We start from the raw sequence: 18,882 nt of genomic DNA on the forward strand, positions 1-18,882 counted from the left end.
TTTTGGAACGGAGTTCGGATAGTACGGATTCATCTCCCCATACAGCGATCAGATCCAGTACCTCCCGTTCGGTCCATGCTGGAGCTCTTTTGCGATTCTGGGACTCCATGGTCACCTATGCTGATGAGATCTGCATGGTCACCTCTGGGCTTGCCACGCTGGTCAAACAGGAAATGAAATTCAAACGTTCACGGGGCTTTTCCTGTCTACCTGGCCAGTGCATCTGAGTTGAGAGTGTTGTCCAGAGTGGTCACAATGGAGCACTCTGGGATAGCTCCAGGAGGCCAATACCGTCGAATTGCGTCCACACTACGCCAAATTCGACCCAGCAGGGTCAATTTCAGTGCTAATCCCCTCATCGGGGAGGAGTACAGAAATTGATTTTAAGAGCCCTTTAAGTCGACAAAAATGGCTTCGTCATGTGGACGGGTGCAGGGTTAAATCGATCTAACGCTGCTAAATTCGACCTAAACTCGTAGTGTAGACCAGGGCTAAGAAAGAAGGACAGAGCATCAGTGACAGAAAACTAAGGCTTAAATAGGAATTGAAACAGAATTTCTCCCAGCCTATTGCAAAGCTATATTAGAAGCCCTGAGAGCTTTCTTCTCCACTTCCACAGAAGCTGCCAAAATACACTCTAAGGAACTATAAATTCTGGTAAATTGTGTCATTAGCCCTGACTGCATGTAGTCCACAGTAGAACTTAGCAGCAAGCATTGCAAAGAGCTATCATCCTCTGTAGTTAAAAATATTGCTCACATTTGGAAAAGCTTCTCGGGATCTGCAGATACAATCCCTTATGATGATATCCAATTACCAGATTGCTTTCATCCCTTGAGGTCAGTCTTTCCTAACCAGAGGAAATATTATCAGACACCCTGGAGGAGACACAACCCAAAACCTGTGAATCAGCCCCCTTCCTGTCATTTTTGGTACAAGAGAGTCATGAGCAACTGGGGCCTCTTCTGACTTAGACAGAAAATGCTTCATTTGGAGAAGGAATCTTCCTTCCCCCTTAAAACATGTCACAGAGTAAACCAATGCTGAAATAAGCTATTCTGGATGCACTGGACCTGGCTAACTATTGTCCACTATCAAACCTTCCATTGATGATCGAGCCTATTGAGAAACTGGCCAAAAGTAGCAACAAGCTTATTTAGCTAAAGCCAATATCCTTAAGCCCTGCACAAACCAAATTCAGGCCAAGACACAACAGGACAGTCCTTTGATGATGATGGATAGAGGTCAGATCTCCAGTCTCATACTCCTGAACTTCTACACAGCATTCAACATGGCTGATTACAGGAGAGGGGAATGTTGGAGCCCAAAGGAATGCACTAAAATAGCTTAAATACTTCCTGGAAGGACATTTCCACAGGGTAGTTATAGGAAACAATACCTCCCCCACCAGACTCCCTTACTTGTAGAGCTCCACAAGATCAATTCTTTCTCCAGTCTTATTCAACAGCTGTATTCAACCACTGGAGAACTGGCAAGACTTCATAAGCAGGAGAAGCCCTCCACCACTGCCATACACACTTTATGGTTTCAGCTGATTAATCTGTGCTTTCTAACATTCATTCTGAATTTGCTACAAAGTTTTGCCCTCAAAGTTAGAATTTGTTAACGATTTTTGGGATCAAAAAACTGAATATCAAAAACATATTAGTGAAGGTGGATTGCAATCTTTCAGGACTGCAAAAGCTATACATAGTTTTCCATTAACATCCTTTCTTTCTTTTCTTCCTCTCTAATTTTGACCTTATCCTTTCAATATAGTTCTCAGACTCAGCACCATATATATTTTGCACTATTTTGCTAGTGGAAGGAGATGGAAAAATATTCAAATAATATGAAAGTATTTACGGTGAAAGTTTTTGCAATACAGACAGGGAGGAGAATCCACTATATGAAGAGAAGAGGTTGTAAAACAGATTTTGCCTTTGTATTTCCTATCTGCTTTGTTCAGATTCAGTGCAAACAATGTTTTTTTGTCAAAGATACTCTTATTTCTGCAGCAATAGAATAAAATTGAAAAGGAATACTCAGCTAGGAGCCTCCCCCATTCTTTGCTTACTCGAGTTACAGCCTTTCCCATGAGATCTTATAAAATCACATTAGTTACTTTCGCATCTAAACAAACACACACTCCTCCTTCATTCCCTCCCTTCCCTCCATATACACACCCCACATACAAATAACACTGTCTCTGGAGTAAGAGCCTAGCCAGGGTGGAGAGGAATTGCTTAAGGGGGAGATACAGATGGTGATACATGGAGGAGAATTTTCTAATCCTTGGGAGATAACGGGCCTGAAACTTGTTTCTCTTTGAATTAATGAAATGAATTCTGGAGCCTTTCTTTAGAAGGAGTGGGAAAAAATGTAAGTTTTATGTACTTAATGCATTCTTTTTCTTCTTGGGAATAGGAATATTGTTGGGAACTTTTACTTGCTTCAGTGACGTATTACCTGCTTAAAAGACATTCAAGAAGCTAAGCAAACCCTTTCGTCTAGGTGAGTGGTTTGAACAGAACATTAAAATTGGGCAGGAGTTAAAGAAAATGTGAATGTTTATTTCTCTGAGAAGTGAAATGGAGTTTCTCTCACTCCAATTTTAGTATATTCTATCCCTATGATTTCAGATAGGGTCAAAATAACATTTAAAAGACAGAGTATATGGTTCAGTAAAATTTGATCTGCTTTGATGTTGAGATGCCAGAGATAAGACTGTTAAAAATAAAGATTGTTTAGTTATAATTTTTTTCTTCAAAACCAAAGGGTCCCCTAGAATCTGGAATTATTTCAATAAATTAAAGTTTAATACCTCATTATTTTATCAGAAAGTGAAAATGTTTATTTTATTTAAGAACACCACATGCTGATTGTGACTAACCTTTATATTCTGAAAACAAGAAAACAATAGATCTTATTTTAAAGTGGTTTTTTTTTTAAATCAGAGGTTTAATCAGGTCTCTGTTTTGTATTTGAAACCAAAATAATTCAGTAGGAAATTTGGAAGATGATATTTGGTGATCATGGTTTTATCAAGACCAGGGCAATGACTCCAATGAGAGAGAGTTGGTGGGAAAATAAATTAAAGAATGATGTAGCCAGTGGAAAAGTGTCTGAGATTAAATATTTGATGGGCATTTGGCTGAGGAAATGAAGATAAACTTTTTAAAGACACCTAAATGGCAGTCAGAGGTCTGTTTCTTTTGACCAGTTAGGACGGTGAAAGGTCCTAAAGATTGGATTTGGGGTAAATCTCTGGAAAGATGGTATAAAATGAAATAGAAGCCATACAGAGACTTTGTCAATCCTCACAAGTAAACCTGTAGATGTACCCTGCTCTGAGCGTTTTTGAAGCTCAGTCCATGGTCCTGGTATGCATTCCAGTAGCTTGTTTTGTAGGTTTAAGTGTTTAGTACTGTTGAATTTTCTTTTGAAATTGTAGGATTTTAACAGAAACTATTTTATGAGTTAAAATGCTTATTTTTTTTATCTTGGCTTCTTGCTAGGATAAACAGGGCAGGTGAAGATGCAGATTATGGCAAACTGGGAACTTTTATTGTCTAGATAGCCTTTTCAGGTTACTTTAATGCAAAATGGGACCTCCAGAGCTGCATTCTGCACATATGAGGGTATGTTTACACTACCCGCAGGATCGGCGGGTAGCGATTGATCTATCGGAGATCAGTTTATCGCGTGTAGTAGACGCGATAAATCGATCCCCGATTGCTCTCCCGTCGACTGCTGAACTCCAGCTCAGCGAGAGGCAGAAGCAAAGTAGATGGGGGAGCGGCGGCCGTCAATTCCGCGCCGCGAGAACCCGAAGTAAGTGATTCTAAGTTGATCTAAGATACGTCGACTTCAGCTATGCTATTCTCGTAGCTGAAGTTGCGTATCTTAGATCGATCCCCTCCCCCACCAGTGTAGACCAGGCCTGAGTTTCAGCTTCTTTCTGTGACTAAATACTTTTAGGCTAGAATTTGATACAAGTTGTGATTTTTTTTTAGATTTGGAGGTCAAAATTTTCAGCCTTTGGATGATTTTCAGTAATCATTTGATAAGTGTCCAAAGTTAATGCTAAGATTATTTATTTGAGACCAAGGCATTGAACTCCTATATGCTTAAAATTTTCTCATGTTTTATTGAGGTTTTTACTTTTTGCATTTATCCTAAGAAATGTATGAATCATTTTTAGAAATAACAATTAAGATTTTGTTGGCAGTGAGAAAAATGTTTTCCTTTAAATTATACATAAAGTTTGTTACTCCTAAACATTGTACTCTGGGTGTGAACTCCTTTTCTATGTAGGAAGATACCATCTGCAAGCAACTTTCAGCATTTCAAAAGTGACAAATTTGTGGTATTTTCAGTATGTATGTTATTAAAAAAACCCTCATCTTAAATTTTTGTTTCAGTGGGATTTTTATCCAGTTTTATCAGTTTTAACCCAAACTTCTAAATAGACAGTAGAAATATAACCAGCTTCTAATTTAAAATGTTGCTAATTTTTGGGCTAGAAACATACATACATTCATATTTATAATTTTCAATACACTATTCTGTCTAAATATACTGCTTATAAATTGAATCAGAATTTTTAGGAAAAATCTTAGGAGCAGTTTGTGATTTTCTAATTAAGCTAGAAAGATGGTTACATTTTAGCTTGATAATATTTATCCTATTTTGTTCAGACTGAAACAAAATTAAAGTAAATAAATGCATATGCAAATTTACTGCATCCCTAAGGTTTCTGGTCATTTGCCAGTGTGGCCTTTAATATTGCAAAGATTGCTCCTCACTGTCTTCTGCAGTTTATGATTTTAACCACTTTGTCTAGTCCAAAGGATTTGTGTATCCTTAAACAATGAAAAATAATAATTGTGTGATAAATAATTGAGAGTGCCAGAGACTGAAGTCCTGTCCTCATTAAAATTACAGCATAGGCATTGGAGGTTTAAGCATCCTCATACCAACCTGCCAGTGTTCTTGAAACCTGTCTCAAAGGGAGCACAGCTAGTAGCAAGAGTGTAATTTGCTTCCATACACATTTAGTCCTTAGTCTCTCTGCTAAGACCATCAACAGTGGTCCCAATTGTGATGGTGTCTTTGTGAGTTAGGCAGCAGTCCACTTGGAATTGGACTCAGACCACCAATGAATTTCAAATAAGGCACTGAACAACTGTCAGGTGGTAATAACTTTTAGTCACTACTAACCAGGACTGTATTAAAACTGCTTTGCTAGATCCAAAATGTTCCAAATACTATTACCAACCCTCTTACTCATCCAGTGCTTCAATGGAATATTCTTTGAACCACGGTGGTGTCACTTCAAGTGGTTATATCTGAAAGATTCTGAACATCCAAGGAGTGCTTGGCAGAGCTCAGCTCAGAAGGGGGATCATAGAATCCTAGAATCCTAGAATATCAGGGTTGGAAGGGACCTCAGGAGGTCATCTAGTCCAACCCCATGCTCAAACTAAATCCCCAACTAAATCATCCCAACCAGGGCTTTGTCAAACCTGTCCTTAAAAACATCTAAGGAAGGAGATTCCACCACCTCCCTAGGTAACCCATTCCAGTGCTTCACCACCCTCCTAGTGAAAAAGTTTTTCCTAATATCCAACCTAAACCTCCCCCACTGCAACTTGAGACCATTACTCCTTGTTCTGTCATCTGCTACCACTGAGAACAGTCTAGATCCATCCTCTTTGGAACCTCCTTTCAGGTAGTTGAAAGCAGCTATCAAATCCCCCCTCATTCTTCTCTTCTGCAGACTAAATAACCCCAGTTCCCTCAGCCTCTCTTCATAAGTCATGTGCTCTGGTCCCCTAATAATTTTTGTTGCCCTCCACTGGACTCTTTCCAATTATTCCACATCCTTCTTGTAGTGTGGGGCCCAAAACTGGACACAGTACTCCAGATGAGGCCTCACCAATGCCAAATAGAGGGGAATTATCACGTCCCTCGATCTGCTGACAATGCCCCTACTTATACAGCCCAAAATGCTGTTAGCCTTCTTGGCAACAAGGGCACACTGTTGACTCATATCCAGCTTCTCGTCCACTGTAACCTGTAGGTCCTTTTCTGCAGAATTGCTTCATAGCCACTCAGTCCCTAGTCTGTAGCAGTGCATGGGATTCTTCCATCCTAAGTGCAGGACTCTGCACTTGTCCTTGTTGAACCTCATCAGATTTCTTTTGGCCCAATCCTCTAATTATCATGATGGTGATGGGATGGTTGATGCAAAGGTGGCTTTAAACCACCTTTTCACTTTCCTGATATTAAGCCAATATGCAATGGGTACCTCCCTTTGCACAGAGTAGCATCAGGGCTAAGGACAGTGAGAAATCTTTCACACATATAAAAACACGCTAGTGTAAATCCAGAGTAAATCCATAGAGAATACAATAAAGTTACACTGGATTTATACTTTAGGGCAAATAAGATCAGAAGCAAGCTTCTTGTAAACTGCTACAAATAGGCAAAATTAGGTGAGTATGATATTTTCAACTCTTAGTTGCTTTGTTTTTTCATCCTCCTTTATACCTTTCAAATTATTATAAAATGTTTTTGCATTAAACTTTCATTTTTTAAGAAACGGGAGTACAACATATGTCTTTTTAAAATTCACCAATATCATAACGTCTGTTTGATATGTTCATTTAAAATTATCAGAGTTTCATGGAATATAACAACACATTTGATAAAACAAAGGGCCTGATCTGCAGCAGCTTTGAACTGTTCTACCAGCCCCAGTGCTGTCTTACCCAGGTCCCAAAAAATTCCTGTCAGATGGCTTAGACCTACCAAAGTGACTCTCCTGAAGCTAGAGCAAAGGGCATGACTAGGGTGATCCCCAGCTATCCTGGCTGCTAGAATGGCCCCTTGGGGCCTAGGCAGCCAATGCAACTTAGAGCAGTTACCTTTGCAGTTGGTTTTCTCCATGGGCTGGATAAAATCAATATGTCTAGGAGAAAACAAGAGTGAAATCCTGGTCCCATTGAAGTCAGTGATAAAAGTAAAATGGACTTCAGTGGGGCTAGGATTTTCACGTCAAATCTTTAAACAACATTTAATTCCAGTTACTTACAATATAACATATGAACATATTATACAAAAGTCCTTAACTGATCAGAAGAAAAGTTGAAAAGGGTCAGGAGAAAATTACCCAAGAATTAAGAAATGTAATTCACTAGTGACAAAATTGGTCACTAACTCTAATTATCTACCCTGTCCCTCTCCCTCACCCCGGTATCAGCCTAATGGGTCTCAAACCACAGTTCTGACCTCTGTTAAATGGATGTACTTCCACTGATTCAATGGCAGACAGAATTCAGACCATAGTCACTACAAGAAAGAGAGAAAGAAAATCTCTTCTACAATAATTTAGTTTATACATCAGAAGTAACATCCCTGAAAAAGAAAAATTGGGAGGAAAACACCTTTACTGTAATAGTTTAAGTACACATTTGGGTAATCATTTGATAGGTAATAATTTACAAAAAATATATCAAAAAGCTAAAATCTCAGCTCATCAATCATATATTTGGTTGTTTGCTCATTATTTTGACTCTTGATCTCAGCTTGAGCGTTCAGGACTTGAAACTGTCTCCAACAAGAAAACTCTTCATTTTAAATACCCCCAAAGTATTCCATGAAAGGCCATAATATTTTCTATGTGCTGTTGTTGCCTCCATAACATCGGGCGGGGGAAATCTCTTAATGGCCTTGGATTAACAATTTAATCCACTGATGGTCAAATTGCTAAATCTAGCCTTGATCCAATACAAATTCAAAAATAACCACAAGTGTACTTTTTAGGTAACATAAATGACTTCATGGGATACTATTGAAGATTTCTCAATAAACAAGGAACATTTTTTTTAATCCTATATGTTATATAATGATAAACTTTAATTAGCAAAAGTTTAGGTACCTCACAACTTTCTGTGGTTGAAATGTATTTTAGAAATACTTCTGTTCCCATTTAAGTCAATGGGAATTTTGCCATTGATATTTGTGACAGCAGGATCAAGCCTTTATTTCCTGTGTAACACCTAACCATTGTCCACTGGTCAAGACATTTGCACAAATATTTGGACCAGAAAACATACTCTGGCTCTGAATCCCAGCTCTGGCCAAGGAGTGCTTGGTAAAGTCACCATCAGAAGGGATTCTAGAGTGACTTGTGTACCCTGCCGCCAAATTTGGGCCAGCCAGGCTCCACCCCAGTTCCTGCCTATATATTAGAGTAACTTTGGCACTGGCTACTAATAATCCTCAGGAGAGGATGACATTGCTAAATCTAGCCTTAGACTCATAGACTTTAAGGTCAGAAGGGACCATTATGGTCATCTAGTCTGACCTCCCGCATGATGCAGGCCACAAAAGCTGACCCACCCAATTTCCCTTATCTCAGCTGTTGAAGTCTCCAGATCGTGATTTAAAGACTTCAAGTCGCAGAGAATCCTCCAGCTTGCGACCCCTGCCCTATGCTGCGGAGGAAGGCAAAAAACCTCCAGGGCCTCTGCCAATCTACCCTGGAGGAAAATTCCTTCCCGACCCCAAATATGGCGATCAGTAGAACCCCGAGCATACAGGCAAGATTCTCCAGCCGGACCCACATTTTACCAGCGATGGCACGTTATTGCCTAATTGACTAAAATCACATTATCCCATCAAACCATTCCCTCCATAAACTTATCTAGCCTAATCTTGGTTTGGATACAAATGCAAAAATAATCACAAGTGCACCTTTTAGGTAACATAAATGACTTCATGGGATATTATTGAAGAGTTTTGAATAAACAAGGAACACTTCATTTAAATTTGAAGAAATTTTATATTTTGAAGGATTTTTTTTGATGCAGGAGAAGAGAGAAATCTGTAACAAAGTCTTCAACAAAACAACATGAATGGTGAAGTCAGGGGAGGAAGCGTTTTAAATGATTATTTTAATATCTTGAGTTTTTGAGTCTGGTAGACTTTTATGGAAGCATTTTTGCTGATGAGCACCCGTGTAACATTTGGCAGATAGCACAGCAGAGCAATTATTGTATTCCCTCTGTGCACTGCACAGAAATGGTACCATTTCATCCATCATTCACAGCTCTCATTATCAATACCACAACATCTGAATGATTCCAAACAACAAAAAACAAATATTTGTTTGGACTTTAATACATTAGAGCAGGTTTCATTTTAATTTCACTACAATATTATGAGCTGCACTAATTTCAAAATCACATATATGTAATATAAAGTTGCAAAGAATGAAATATTGCAAAGATATAGTGGCCCTGATTCAGGAAAGCACTGAAGGACATGTTTTCCAGAATAGGGATGTATTGAAGCATGTACTCAAGTGTTTTCCTAAACTGGGGTCAAAAGCACAAAACACATCCCTTTCTACTAGTAAAAAGCTATATCAACTACCAAACAAATTTTACTTCCCAGAATTCATTATTTTTGCCTCTTTTTTTTTTTTTTTTTGGTATTGTGACTCACTCTGAGCAGTCTCCTCTTCCTAGCCTGGTGTTACAGGCTCCAGTTTTAGAGCATAACTCAGTCAAAATTCAAAGACATTGAAAAGAAGAAATGGGAAGTTAAGAATGACCGTGAGCACTATTCTGCATTCCCCCCTCCTAGCCTCTGAAGTTTCTTCACCAAAGCAATCTGGCAACACCATGAGGAGTGTCTTGGTGAATATTGCCACCTTACACTTAATAACAGTAAGGCAAGTGGCAAGTCTTGACTACTTCTCATTTTGCTACAATATGTTTTGTCATGTCTTCTGAGTAAAAGCTCTTTTTAATTGTTCCCATATTCCTGTGAGTCAGAATGCAAGCCTACAGCAAGGGTTAAGAAAAGTAATAAGCAGGTAAGAAAACTACCTTTCTCCCTCATTAACATGTTGACCAGTCTGGAGCTACAGTAAACTGTAGGAGTACAAAACTCCCTTCTGTCCATTTCATATGTCTTGAATCACATTCCTCCAAATATTTCTACACTTCTCTGAGCTTAAAATATGTACAATCATTGTGGGTAAAATTTTTGAAAGCACCTAAGTCCCATTTTCAGATATAATTTAGATATTTAGGAGCCCAAGAATCATTTAAAGTCAATGGCAATTAGGTTCCTAGGTGCCTAAGTCCCTTTTGGGGGGGGAAATGGGAATTAGGTACTGTCAAAAATTTTTCCTTCTGTGTATAGTAGATCGATTGATTCTTTGCTCACATAACCTAATTAAGCAAAAAGCCATAAAATATGTGTATAAGCAGAGTCTGGATGAGCTCTCCCCTGACGTCTAGTGGTGAGCTCTGGAAAAAGACTTCAGAAGCTGATCTGGTTTGCATGGACACACCCACCCTGCCTAGGTGCTCAACATGATGGGACTGCTTGCCCAAATGATCACTTGTGGCTGGTGCTGGATTCCCAGTCTCCTTGTTATTGGGGCAGGAATAATAAAGGGTTGTTATCCTTCTTGTGTGAACCGAGGGCAGCAGAACTGTACCTGGCATACCCCAATGGAGGGACTCACTCTCAACATAGCAGCACTTGCTAGGCAGGGGACATGGGTTCCAAAGCCTAGTAGGTTGAGAGAGGGTCAGGATAGGTACTTGTACTTGGTGGTGTGGGCCCTGTTTAAGGGTCCTAGACACCATTTGACCCTTCCTCTCTCCATGGTATAAGAAAAGAGTTAATTTAGACTCAATCGAGAGTCTTGTTACACGCTGCAGAGCTGAAATCACTGATACCTAGGCCTAAGTATTAGCCCAACTTTGGGACTGTGTCTCTATTGCAAGAGACTGCCCAATGTGCACCAGCAGTGAGGCTCCCCCACTAACAGCTGAAATCACTGAGAACTGAGGCCTGGTCCACACTAACCCCCCACTTCGAACTAAGGTACGCAAATTCAGCTACGTTAATAACGTAGCTGAATTCGAAGTACCTTCGTTCAAACTTACCGCGGGTCCAGACGCGGCAGGCAGGCTCCCCCGTCGATGCCGCGTACTCCTCTCGCTGAGCTGGAGTACCAGCGTCGACAGCAAGCACTTCCGGGATCGATCCCAGAAGATCGATCGCTTACATCCGGACCAGGAAGTAAGTATAGATGTACCCTGAGTTAAGTGTGTGTGTTGGGGGGGGGGGAGCTGATGACATCGTGGTGAGTGAGCAGCTGGTGGAGAGGTGCAGCAAGTGGCTAGCAAGGCGGCTGGTGGAGAGGTGCGGCAAGGGGCTAGCAGGGTGGCTGGCAGAGAGGCATGGCAAGTGGCTTGCAGGGCAGCTGGTGGAGAGGTGTGGCCAGCAGGGCAGCTCGTGGAGAGGTGTGGCAAGCGGCTAGCAGGGCGGCTGGTGGGCCAGAGCAGAGCCCCACAGAGGTGTGCCCGAGCAGTGCAGTGTGTAAGGTGCCTCCTTACCCCCCCCGCCTTCCATACAGGGTGGGGGGTAAACTCTGTGGATGAACCTCTGAACTCTGGGGCTGAACTGGCCCAGGACAGCAACTGTGAGTGAGATACAGAGAAGAGACGGGCACATTAAAGGGACTTTTGGGTTGCTTGACTTAAGACCCTGAGGGGAAAAGGATGCCCCAACTTACTTGGGGGTGGGTCTTTTGCTCATGGTTTGTGTTTATGAACCCTAGTTGAGGTGTTTTCCCAAATTAATGCTGAGTTAAACTCAAAAACTCATAAATTGTTTGCCCTATGTAACACTGATAGAGAGATATGCACATCTGTTTGCCCCTCCCCCCAGGTATTAATACTTACTCTGGGTCAATTAATAAGTAAAAACTGATTTTATTAAATACAAAAAGTAGAATTTAAGTGGTTTCAAGTAATAACACATAGAACAAAGTAAATTAACAAACAAAATAAAATAAAACATGCAAGTCTTAGCCTAATACAGTAAGAAAACTAAATGCAGGTATAAATCACCCTCAGAGATGTTCCATTAAGCTTCTTTGACAGACTAGCCTCCTTTTAGTCTGGGTCTAGCAATCACTCACACCCCTGTAGTTACTGTCCTTTGTTCCAGTTTCTTTCAGGCATCCTTTGGGGTGGAGAGGCTCTCTTGAGCCAGCTGAAGACAACGTGGAGGGGTTTCCCCAGGGGCTTATATACTCTCTCTCTCTTGTGGGTGGAAACCTCTTCCCCTCGCCTATGCAGGATCCAGCTCCAAGATGGAGTTTTGGAGTCATGGGCAAGTCCCATGGCCATGCATGACTCAGTTTCTTACAGGCTGATGCCACATTCCCTGGAAAGCTGAGATGTGGATTGGCGTCTCTCGAAGTTGATTGTCAGCTTAAGTGTTTCTTGATTGGGCACTTACTGAGAGTAGGCTTTTCTCAAGAAGCTGACCAAATGCTTCACTGAGGCTACTAAAAATCAAACAGGTACATAACCAATATTCATAACTTCTAATACAAAAATGATACATGCATACAAATAGGATGAATATATCCAGTAGATCATAACCTTTGCAGAGATATGTTACATGGCATATCTAGCATAAAACATATTCCAGTTATGTCATATTTACACTCATAAGCATATTTCTATAAAGCATTATGGGGTGCAACGTTACAGCCATGTCTGGAGATTAGCTGCCCTCATGTCTGATATGCCCCCTTCTTCCCACTGCTCAGACTGCATCCCCTCTCATTCTCTGGACATACAGTGTTCCCTTTTTGTGATTCAGCTGTTCCTTCTTCATGTCTTGGCCCTCTGGCCAGATCATTATATGTTTTCCCCTTCCTGTGGTGACAAAATCCCACAGGATAAACCATCCCAGGCAGTCTTCATGTCGACTGCCCTAACTGTGCCACTTTCCCAGTCGCTGGGAGGGTAACCTAGGCCTACCCTCTACTCTGGTTTCCAGCCCAGGGATCCTCTAATCATTGGCCAAGGTCTGCAATGTCCCACTTCGCTGCTGTTTGCTTGAATCTTTTCCTACACCCTCTCTCAGGCTTCCACCCCACCACCTTCTGGGTAAACTCTTTCTTCAGGGCTTGGATCCCTGGGGTTTCTACTCTCCTCCAGTAGGTTTCCTCCTTTCTCTATCTAATGCCTAGAGAGTGACTGCAGCCTTGCTCACTGTAGCCCTTTTTTGCTGTCATCTTCCTGGCTTTATACTAGCCCCTCCTGTTCCTTTTCAGCTGGGCTCCATTGTCAATCAGGGGTTACTTAGGCCACCTAATTCCCCTCAGATGTAGCCCATCTACTTAATTGGCCCTTCTCACCCTCATTAACACTTTCCAGTCTAATGTGGTGTGAACACCCCATCACATTCCCCTTTTTGAAGTTAAATGCTACTGTGATGGGGTTCTTTGGTATTTTTCTCCCTACAAGGATGTTAAATTAAATTACATTATGGTCGCGATGACCAAATGGTTCAGCTATATTCACCTCTTGGACCTGATTCTGTGCGCCACTTAGGACTAAATCAAGAATTGCCTCTCCCCTTGAGGGTTCCAGGACTAGCTGCTCCAAGAAGCAGTCATCCAGCAGGGCTCCTATTCTCGGCAGGCAGCTTAAGATGCTTTTACATTTTTGCTTTGTATGCCCCTTGTATGGGAGATGGAGATAGAACACTGGTATCAACTGATTCCATGGCAGTTGGAGTTCGGCAGTTGGGTTCCAACACTTAGTTCATAGAATGGTGGACCCCTGCTGTCCATCCATTTGGGGGCAAGGGGGAATCTTATTGATTGGAGGGAGGCGACAGCAAAGGGGAACTTCCAGGCTTCAAGGAAGGAATCTGTTATCTCCTTTTTCAAGAAAGCAAATTTGCTACTCTTTGATGGAATTAATGAAAAGAAAGAAACAAATGTGGCAGGGCATCTCCTCCATCTTGCTGGGCTTAGCACTTCTTCCTCTTGCAATGGGAGGTGGGTGCTGGAGTAAATCACCCCGACTTCGCAGAGTGTTTGTTTTCTCATGCCGGATTTATCTAGCCATATTTTCAAGGTCCAAGGAGTACTCCTCCATCAAACAAAAGAAACAAATTCACAACACAAAATAAAAGGGATATCTTTTCCTACCCCCCACTTTGGGGGAGGATGCTGCCTTGATATTGGCTCTGGTGTGCCAGTCTGTCCCCTAAACAGGTAGGAGAGCAGCCTCTCACTCTGGAGAAGCCTATCTCCCTCTGCCATTAACCTGCAGCAGCTTGCGTCCCCTCCTCTTTCACCAGAAGAGGGGTTTGTAAAGGTCTCGGGCAGCCTTTAATTGGTCTCCAGAAACCCCCGATTGACCCGAGATAAACTCTTGTTAGTTTACATGGAAAAAGGCTAAAATATCTGACATCCACCACTCTCTTACAGCTGTCCAGCCTGACTTTGTCACATAAGACATCTCATTTAATAAGTAATGCAAGTTCTGGTTGGTGGTGGTTGTTTTGTTTTGTTTGCCTAGGAGATTGACAGCTACCAAAGCAGGTGCAGTTATAAGACAACTGCAAAGCTAACTGTGGTTGGTTGTATTTGACAGGTTTTTGGTAGTCACTTACGTTGATACCTCTTGTTAGCTGTTTCCACTACTAGGGATACAATCTGTAACAGGAGGAAAAGGATGAAAACATGTCTGACTTCTCACTACCATGTTCTAACAATTTCTGCAAGTTCACATGTGAATCCTTGGCTGCTATTGAGAAGCGAATCGCTGCCAAGAAGGAATGCATAGGTCAGAAGCCTGAAGAGAAACCTCGGCCCCAGCTTGACTTGAAGGCTTTCCAGAAGCTGCCTGCTCTCTATGGAAATCCCCCTCAGGAGCTCATTGGGGAACCACTGGAGGATCTTGACCCTTACTACAGTGATCACAAGGTTAGAGCCATCCAAAAAGTTTGTTGTTTTAACTTTGCTTTATTAAGATGTGCAGAGAAGAAATACTTATGCTGAGGGCTATGATTTTTATGCCTCCTTGACCAGTTATCAGTAGAGAGCCTTTTCTGGTTTAGGGGTCAGAAAGCTAAATTTGGCAGTGCTTCCTTTGAATGATTATATTAAGACAGCTGTATTAAATCAGGTTATAATAAAACAAGTACCTAGCATACTTGGAGTACTAAGTGATAATGTAATAAAACGTTAACTTTACAATCTACTAATCAAACAGAATGAAATTAATCAGCACGAGGCATATGCACCACTTATTTTCTGCTTAAGCTATCCAAATAGGGCTCAAGTGGGACTTTGGTGGTGTATGTTAGCCCTCTCCACAAAGATGAATTTCACCTACACTGAATATAACATTGGACACAATATAAAAATCTGTTACTACATGATGACAGAAAACTGAGTTATTGGTTTATCTAAAGTATCTTTCAGCCTACTAGACCTATGTGTAGGCTGATCAAAGACACTACATTACATGTAGCCTCTCTCTAAAGGCTGCTGATAGTCAGAATCACTTAATACAGTCTATTTCCTATGTTATAAATTTTAATAAGGAAATACAGAAAATAAATAAATATATATATATATTTACAGTTCTTCAACAATGTTTTCTATAGAATATATTTTAGTCTTTAAAATATACCTGAAATTCTGAGACTTGAACCCACGTCTCCCACCCTCTGGTTCGAGCCCTATCCCCCAGGCTAATGGGATGGGTTTTTCCAAGTCTTTCCTGTTGCAGTTGTTACATCTTGTATAAATAATTCAATATTCATTGGCACGGGGACTGAACCCAGGTCTCCCATATGCCCAGGTGAGTTCCAAAACAACTGAGCAATAGAGTCGGTCTCTCTCTGGTCCAAAGAATATTTAGTTATTTATTCAAAGTGGAAGAGCTCCAACTGGAGAAATTGAGAAAGGGAAGAAGAGCGACTGACTGTATATCCCAGTTGTTAGGACACTCCCCTTTTCCAGTTTTTAGCGGAAATTCCAGGGTCCCTGGTTTTTCAGAAATTCTACCCTGGACCTGAGAAACCTTCCCAGTTAAAATGTCAGCAAAACCACCTCTTTTGTGGGAAAAGTTTCAGGTCTGACAAATCAGTATTTTTTGATGAAAAACTTTTATTGAAAAATTCTGGACGAGTTCTAATGTCAATATTAGTGAATTCTGAGAAAGTGGTTCAGTAAATAAAGGCCCTGATCCTGCAAATGCTTACAGATGTATGTAAATTGACTCTCACATGAGTTGTCCCATTTATGTTAATGGGAATACTGACATGAGTAAAATGATTTCTTTGCAAATTCTTTTTAAGATCAGGGCTAAAGAAGGAAGTTTCCTACTGAGAACTTCAAACTGATTAATTAATAGCCTAAATTTTCCTTGGGAAAAAAAGGACATGTAATGTGTTCTCCATAGTACACAATATTTCTTATTGATTCGTTGAAAATTGTGTGGTATAAATATATAATAAATCAAAAGGAATAGACAAGAATTACAAAAAAAAAGTCTTTCAGTTTAAACAAAGTGCAAGTCCAGACATCAAACTTTTACCTATAATCTGCAGCTCTGGCCACAAATACAAACCATTAACATCCTCAATTCAATTTCTGTAAAAGTTTAATTTATTTCATATTATCTCTCATGTTTTTGTTTTCTTTAAAGACATTTATGGTACTGAACAAAGGAAAAACAATCTTCCGATTTACTGCCACACGTGCCTTGTGTATACTTAGCCCTTTTCATCCGATCAGAAGAGCAGTGATTAAAATTTTGGTACACAAATATCCTTTCAGTTGGCTTTACTCATTCTATTTTTTTAATAATAATACAAGATAATGGGTGTTATACTGTGCTTGTTATATTTTAGACCATATGCTAGCTCTAGCCTTTTTATAAAAGCAATAATACATGTGCTCCGGATAGCTCACGGATAATTTTGAATGATTTTAGAAATGACTATTATTAGTATATGAAACTGGAAAGTACAGGGATAGATCTGTACAGAGGAAGGATGGCCTTGGAAACCAGGTAACCGAGGGCCCAATTCTGATCTCACTATACCTGTGTAAGTTGGGAGTAATGTCATTAAAGTCAATGTGCTTGGTTCACTAGAGTGTTTCACCAGTTTTACACTGTGAAGTTACACTGGAGTACCACAGTGATACTTAGACCCAAGAGAGGGAATGATCCTGCCACTGTACGGATCTCAGAGTGCCACCAATCACATAGAGCCCTGCAAAGGTGTTATGAGCACCCTGAGGAGAAATATGTTCTGTAATCCAAAGCCCATCCTAGTAGCAGGGGACAGGCTCTGATGGAGAGGTGCTGCATATGGCTCTGCAACGGTACAGGGAGGGTGATTTTTGTCTAGGATCACCTCTCCACCATGCTGAAGTGTGGTCGCATGGGCTGGCAAGCCTAGTTCAGACATGCCCCTTCTCCAGCAGGGCTGTCTGTGTTCAGGCCCATGGTGCTTTTGGTGCAGCTGTTGGGTCTCTGGAGGTCCCTGTCTGAAAGGATGGCTCCTAAACTTGCAGCTGGTAGGCATAGGGGAATTTGAGGAGGGAAGATCTTCTGCATGCAACCCTGCTTCCTGGATTGCTTGTCCACAGGGAGTGTGGTGTCCCACCCCTTCTGCCCTCTGCACACTCCTCCAGAGCTGGGTGCACATGGATCACATCTGTGATGTGGTGACTGTATCTGCTTAGCTTTCTGCACCAGTTGCAAGTGGGGATCTGCACCAGTGATGCCACTGAGCTGTGCTCAGCGCTTTTGTAGATCCTGTGTATGTGGGAGTGCAAACCCCTGGCACCGCTTTCAGGCTCACATCCATAGTTACTATACTATAATATTAGTGTCAGTGATATCAGGATCAGTTCCCTGGATTATGTTCCTGGCTCTTTCTTTGTGATCTTGGATGAGTGACTTAACCGCTCTGTTTCTTCATCTGTAAAAAGGGCATAATGCAATACATGCCTCAGAGTTTCATGAGGAAGTCACTGTTATTACCTTTACTTTTATTGCATTAGTGCCCAAGGGCACCAGCCAGATGCAGTACAGACACATACAAAGTCATGGTTCCTGCCCTAGAGAGCTTATAATACAATTTAAGATGGAGATTCCACAAAATGAGCATAACAAATTATATGAGGGAAGAGGAAGGGTAGAAGGAGAGTAGTGCCAAGCAGTGATATATTTTCCACACGTATCTTTTTGAACAAATGGTTTTTGTGTGAGGAGGGACGGTCTTGTGGCTAAGGCACTGACCTGGGACATTGACATCTGGATTCAATTCCCACCTGTCACAACTATCTGTGTCACCCTGGGCAAGTCATTTTGGCCCAGTTCCACAAAGCTACTTAGGCTCCTAACTTCCATTGAAATCTAAATACCTTTGTGGATCTGGGGTCTTTATCTCTTTGCACTTCAGTTTCTCATTTGTAAAATGAGGATAAAAATACATCCCTTTCCCCACTCATTGTCATTCTTTTCAATTTAGACCCTGAGCCCGTTGAGGTAGGATCTGTTTTTTATTAAGTTTTACACGCAATGCCTAGTGCAATGAAGTCCCAATCTTAGTTGCTTAGATGCTACTGTATTATAAATAATGTTAATAATAGTGTATTATGAAGTGACATTAATTAAAATGAATAACATCAAAATAAAATTGTTAAGCATGTCATAGAATTTGAATAAAATATTAAATCCACAACTGTTAAAACACTTTGCGTATTAGTGATATTTTCTGCGTATACAATAATGTTCTTTACCTTAACTCCTGTTACTTACATGGTTCACTATGTTTATTATGTGCACTATTTTAACCAATTGTGTCTTCATGGCTATATTTGAGACTCCTCGGAAGTCTAAGTCACCTGCAGCTCCTAAATGGAACATCTATGTTGAGTAAGTATTTCTGTAGGAATTTATTTTTCCTAATTCTCTAGTTCTAATTAATTAGCCTAATCTTGTAGTCCTCTCA

At 40.8% G+C, this 18,882-nt stretch overlaps 1 protein-coding gene across 2 annotated transcripts in view; it reads left to right on the forward strand.

The window, feature by feature from the left end:
• The first annotated feature begins 14,587 nt into the window (after positions 1-14,587).
• Positions 14,588-18,882, forward strand: part of LOC112104513 (sodium channel protein type 5 subunit alpha-like) — an 83,987-nt gene continuing 79,692 nt past the window's right edge. The window contains exons 1-3 of one of the 2 annotated variants that reach the window (XM_026652028.1): positions 14,588-14,830; positions 16,563-16,683; positions 18,686-18,806. In XM_026652028.1, coding sequence (XP_026507813.1) covers positions 14,588-14,830; positions 16,563-16,683; positions 18,686-18,806 — 485 coding nt within the window. The remainder of the gene's footprint in view (positions 14,831-16,562; positions 16,684-18,685; positions 18,807-18,882) is intronic. The other variant, XM_026652027.1, reaches the window with a different exon arrangement.

Source organism: Terrapene carolina, unplaced genomic scaffold (genome assembly GCF_002925995.2).
Source record: "Terrapene carolina triunguis isolate 2854851 unplaced genomic scaffold, T_m_triunguis-2.0 Scaffold111, whole genome shotgun sequence".
Taxonomy (NCBI): domain Eukaryota; kingdom Metazoa; phylum Chordata; order Testudines; family Emydidae; genus Terrapene; species Terrapene triunguis.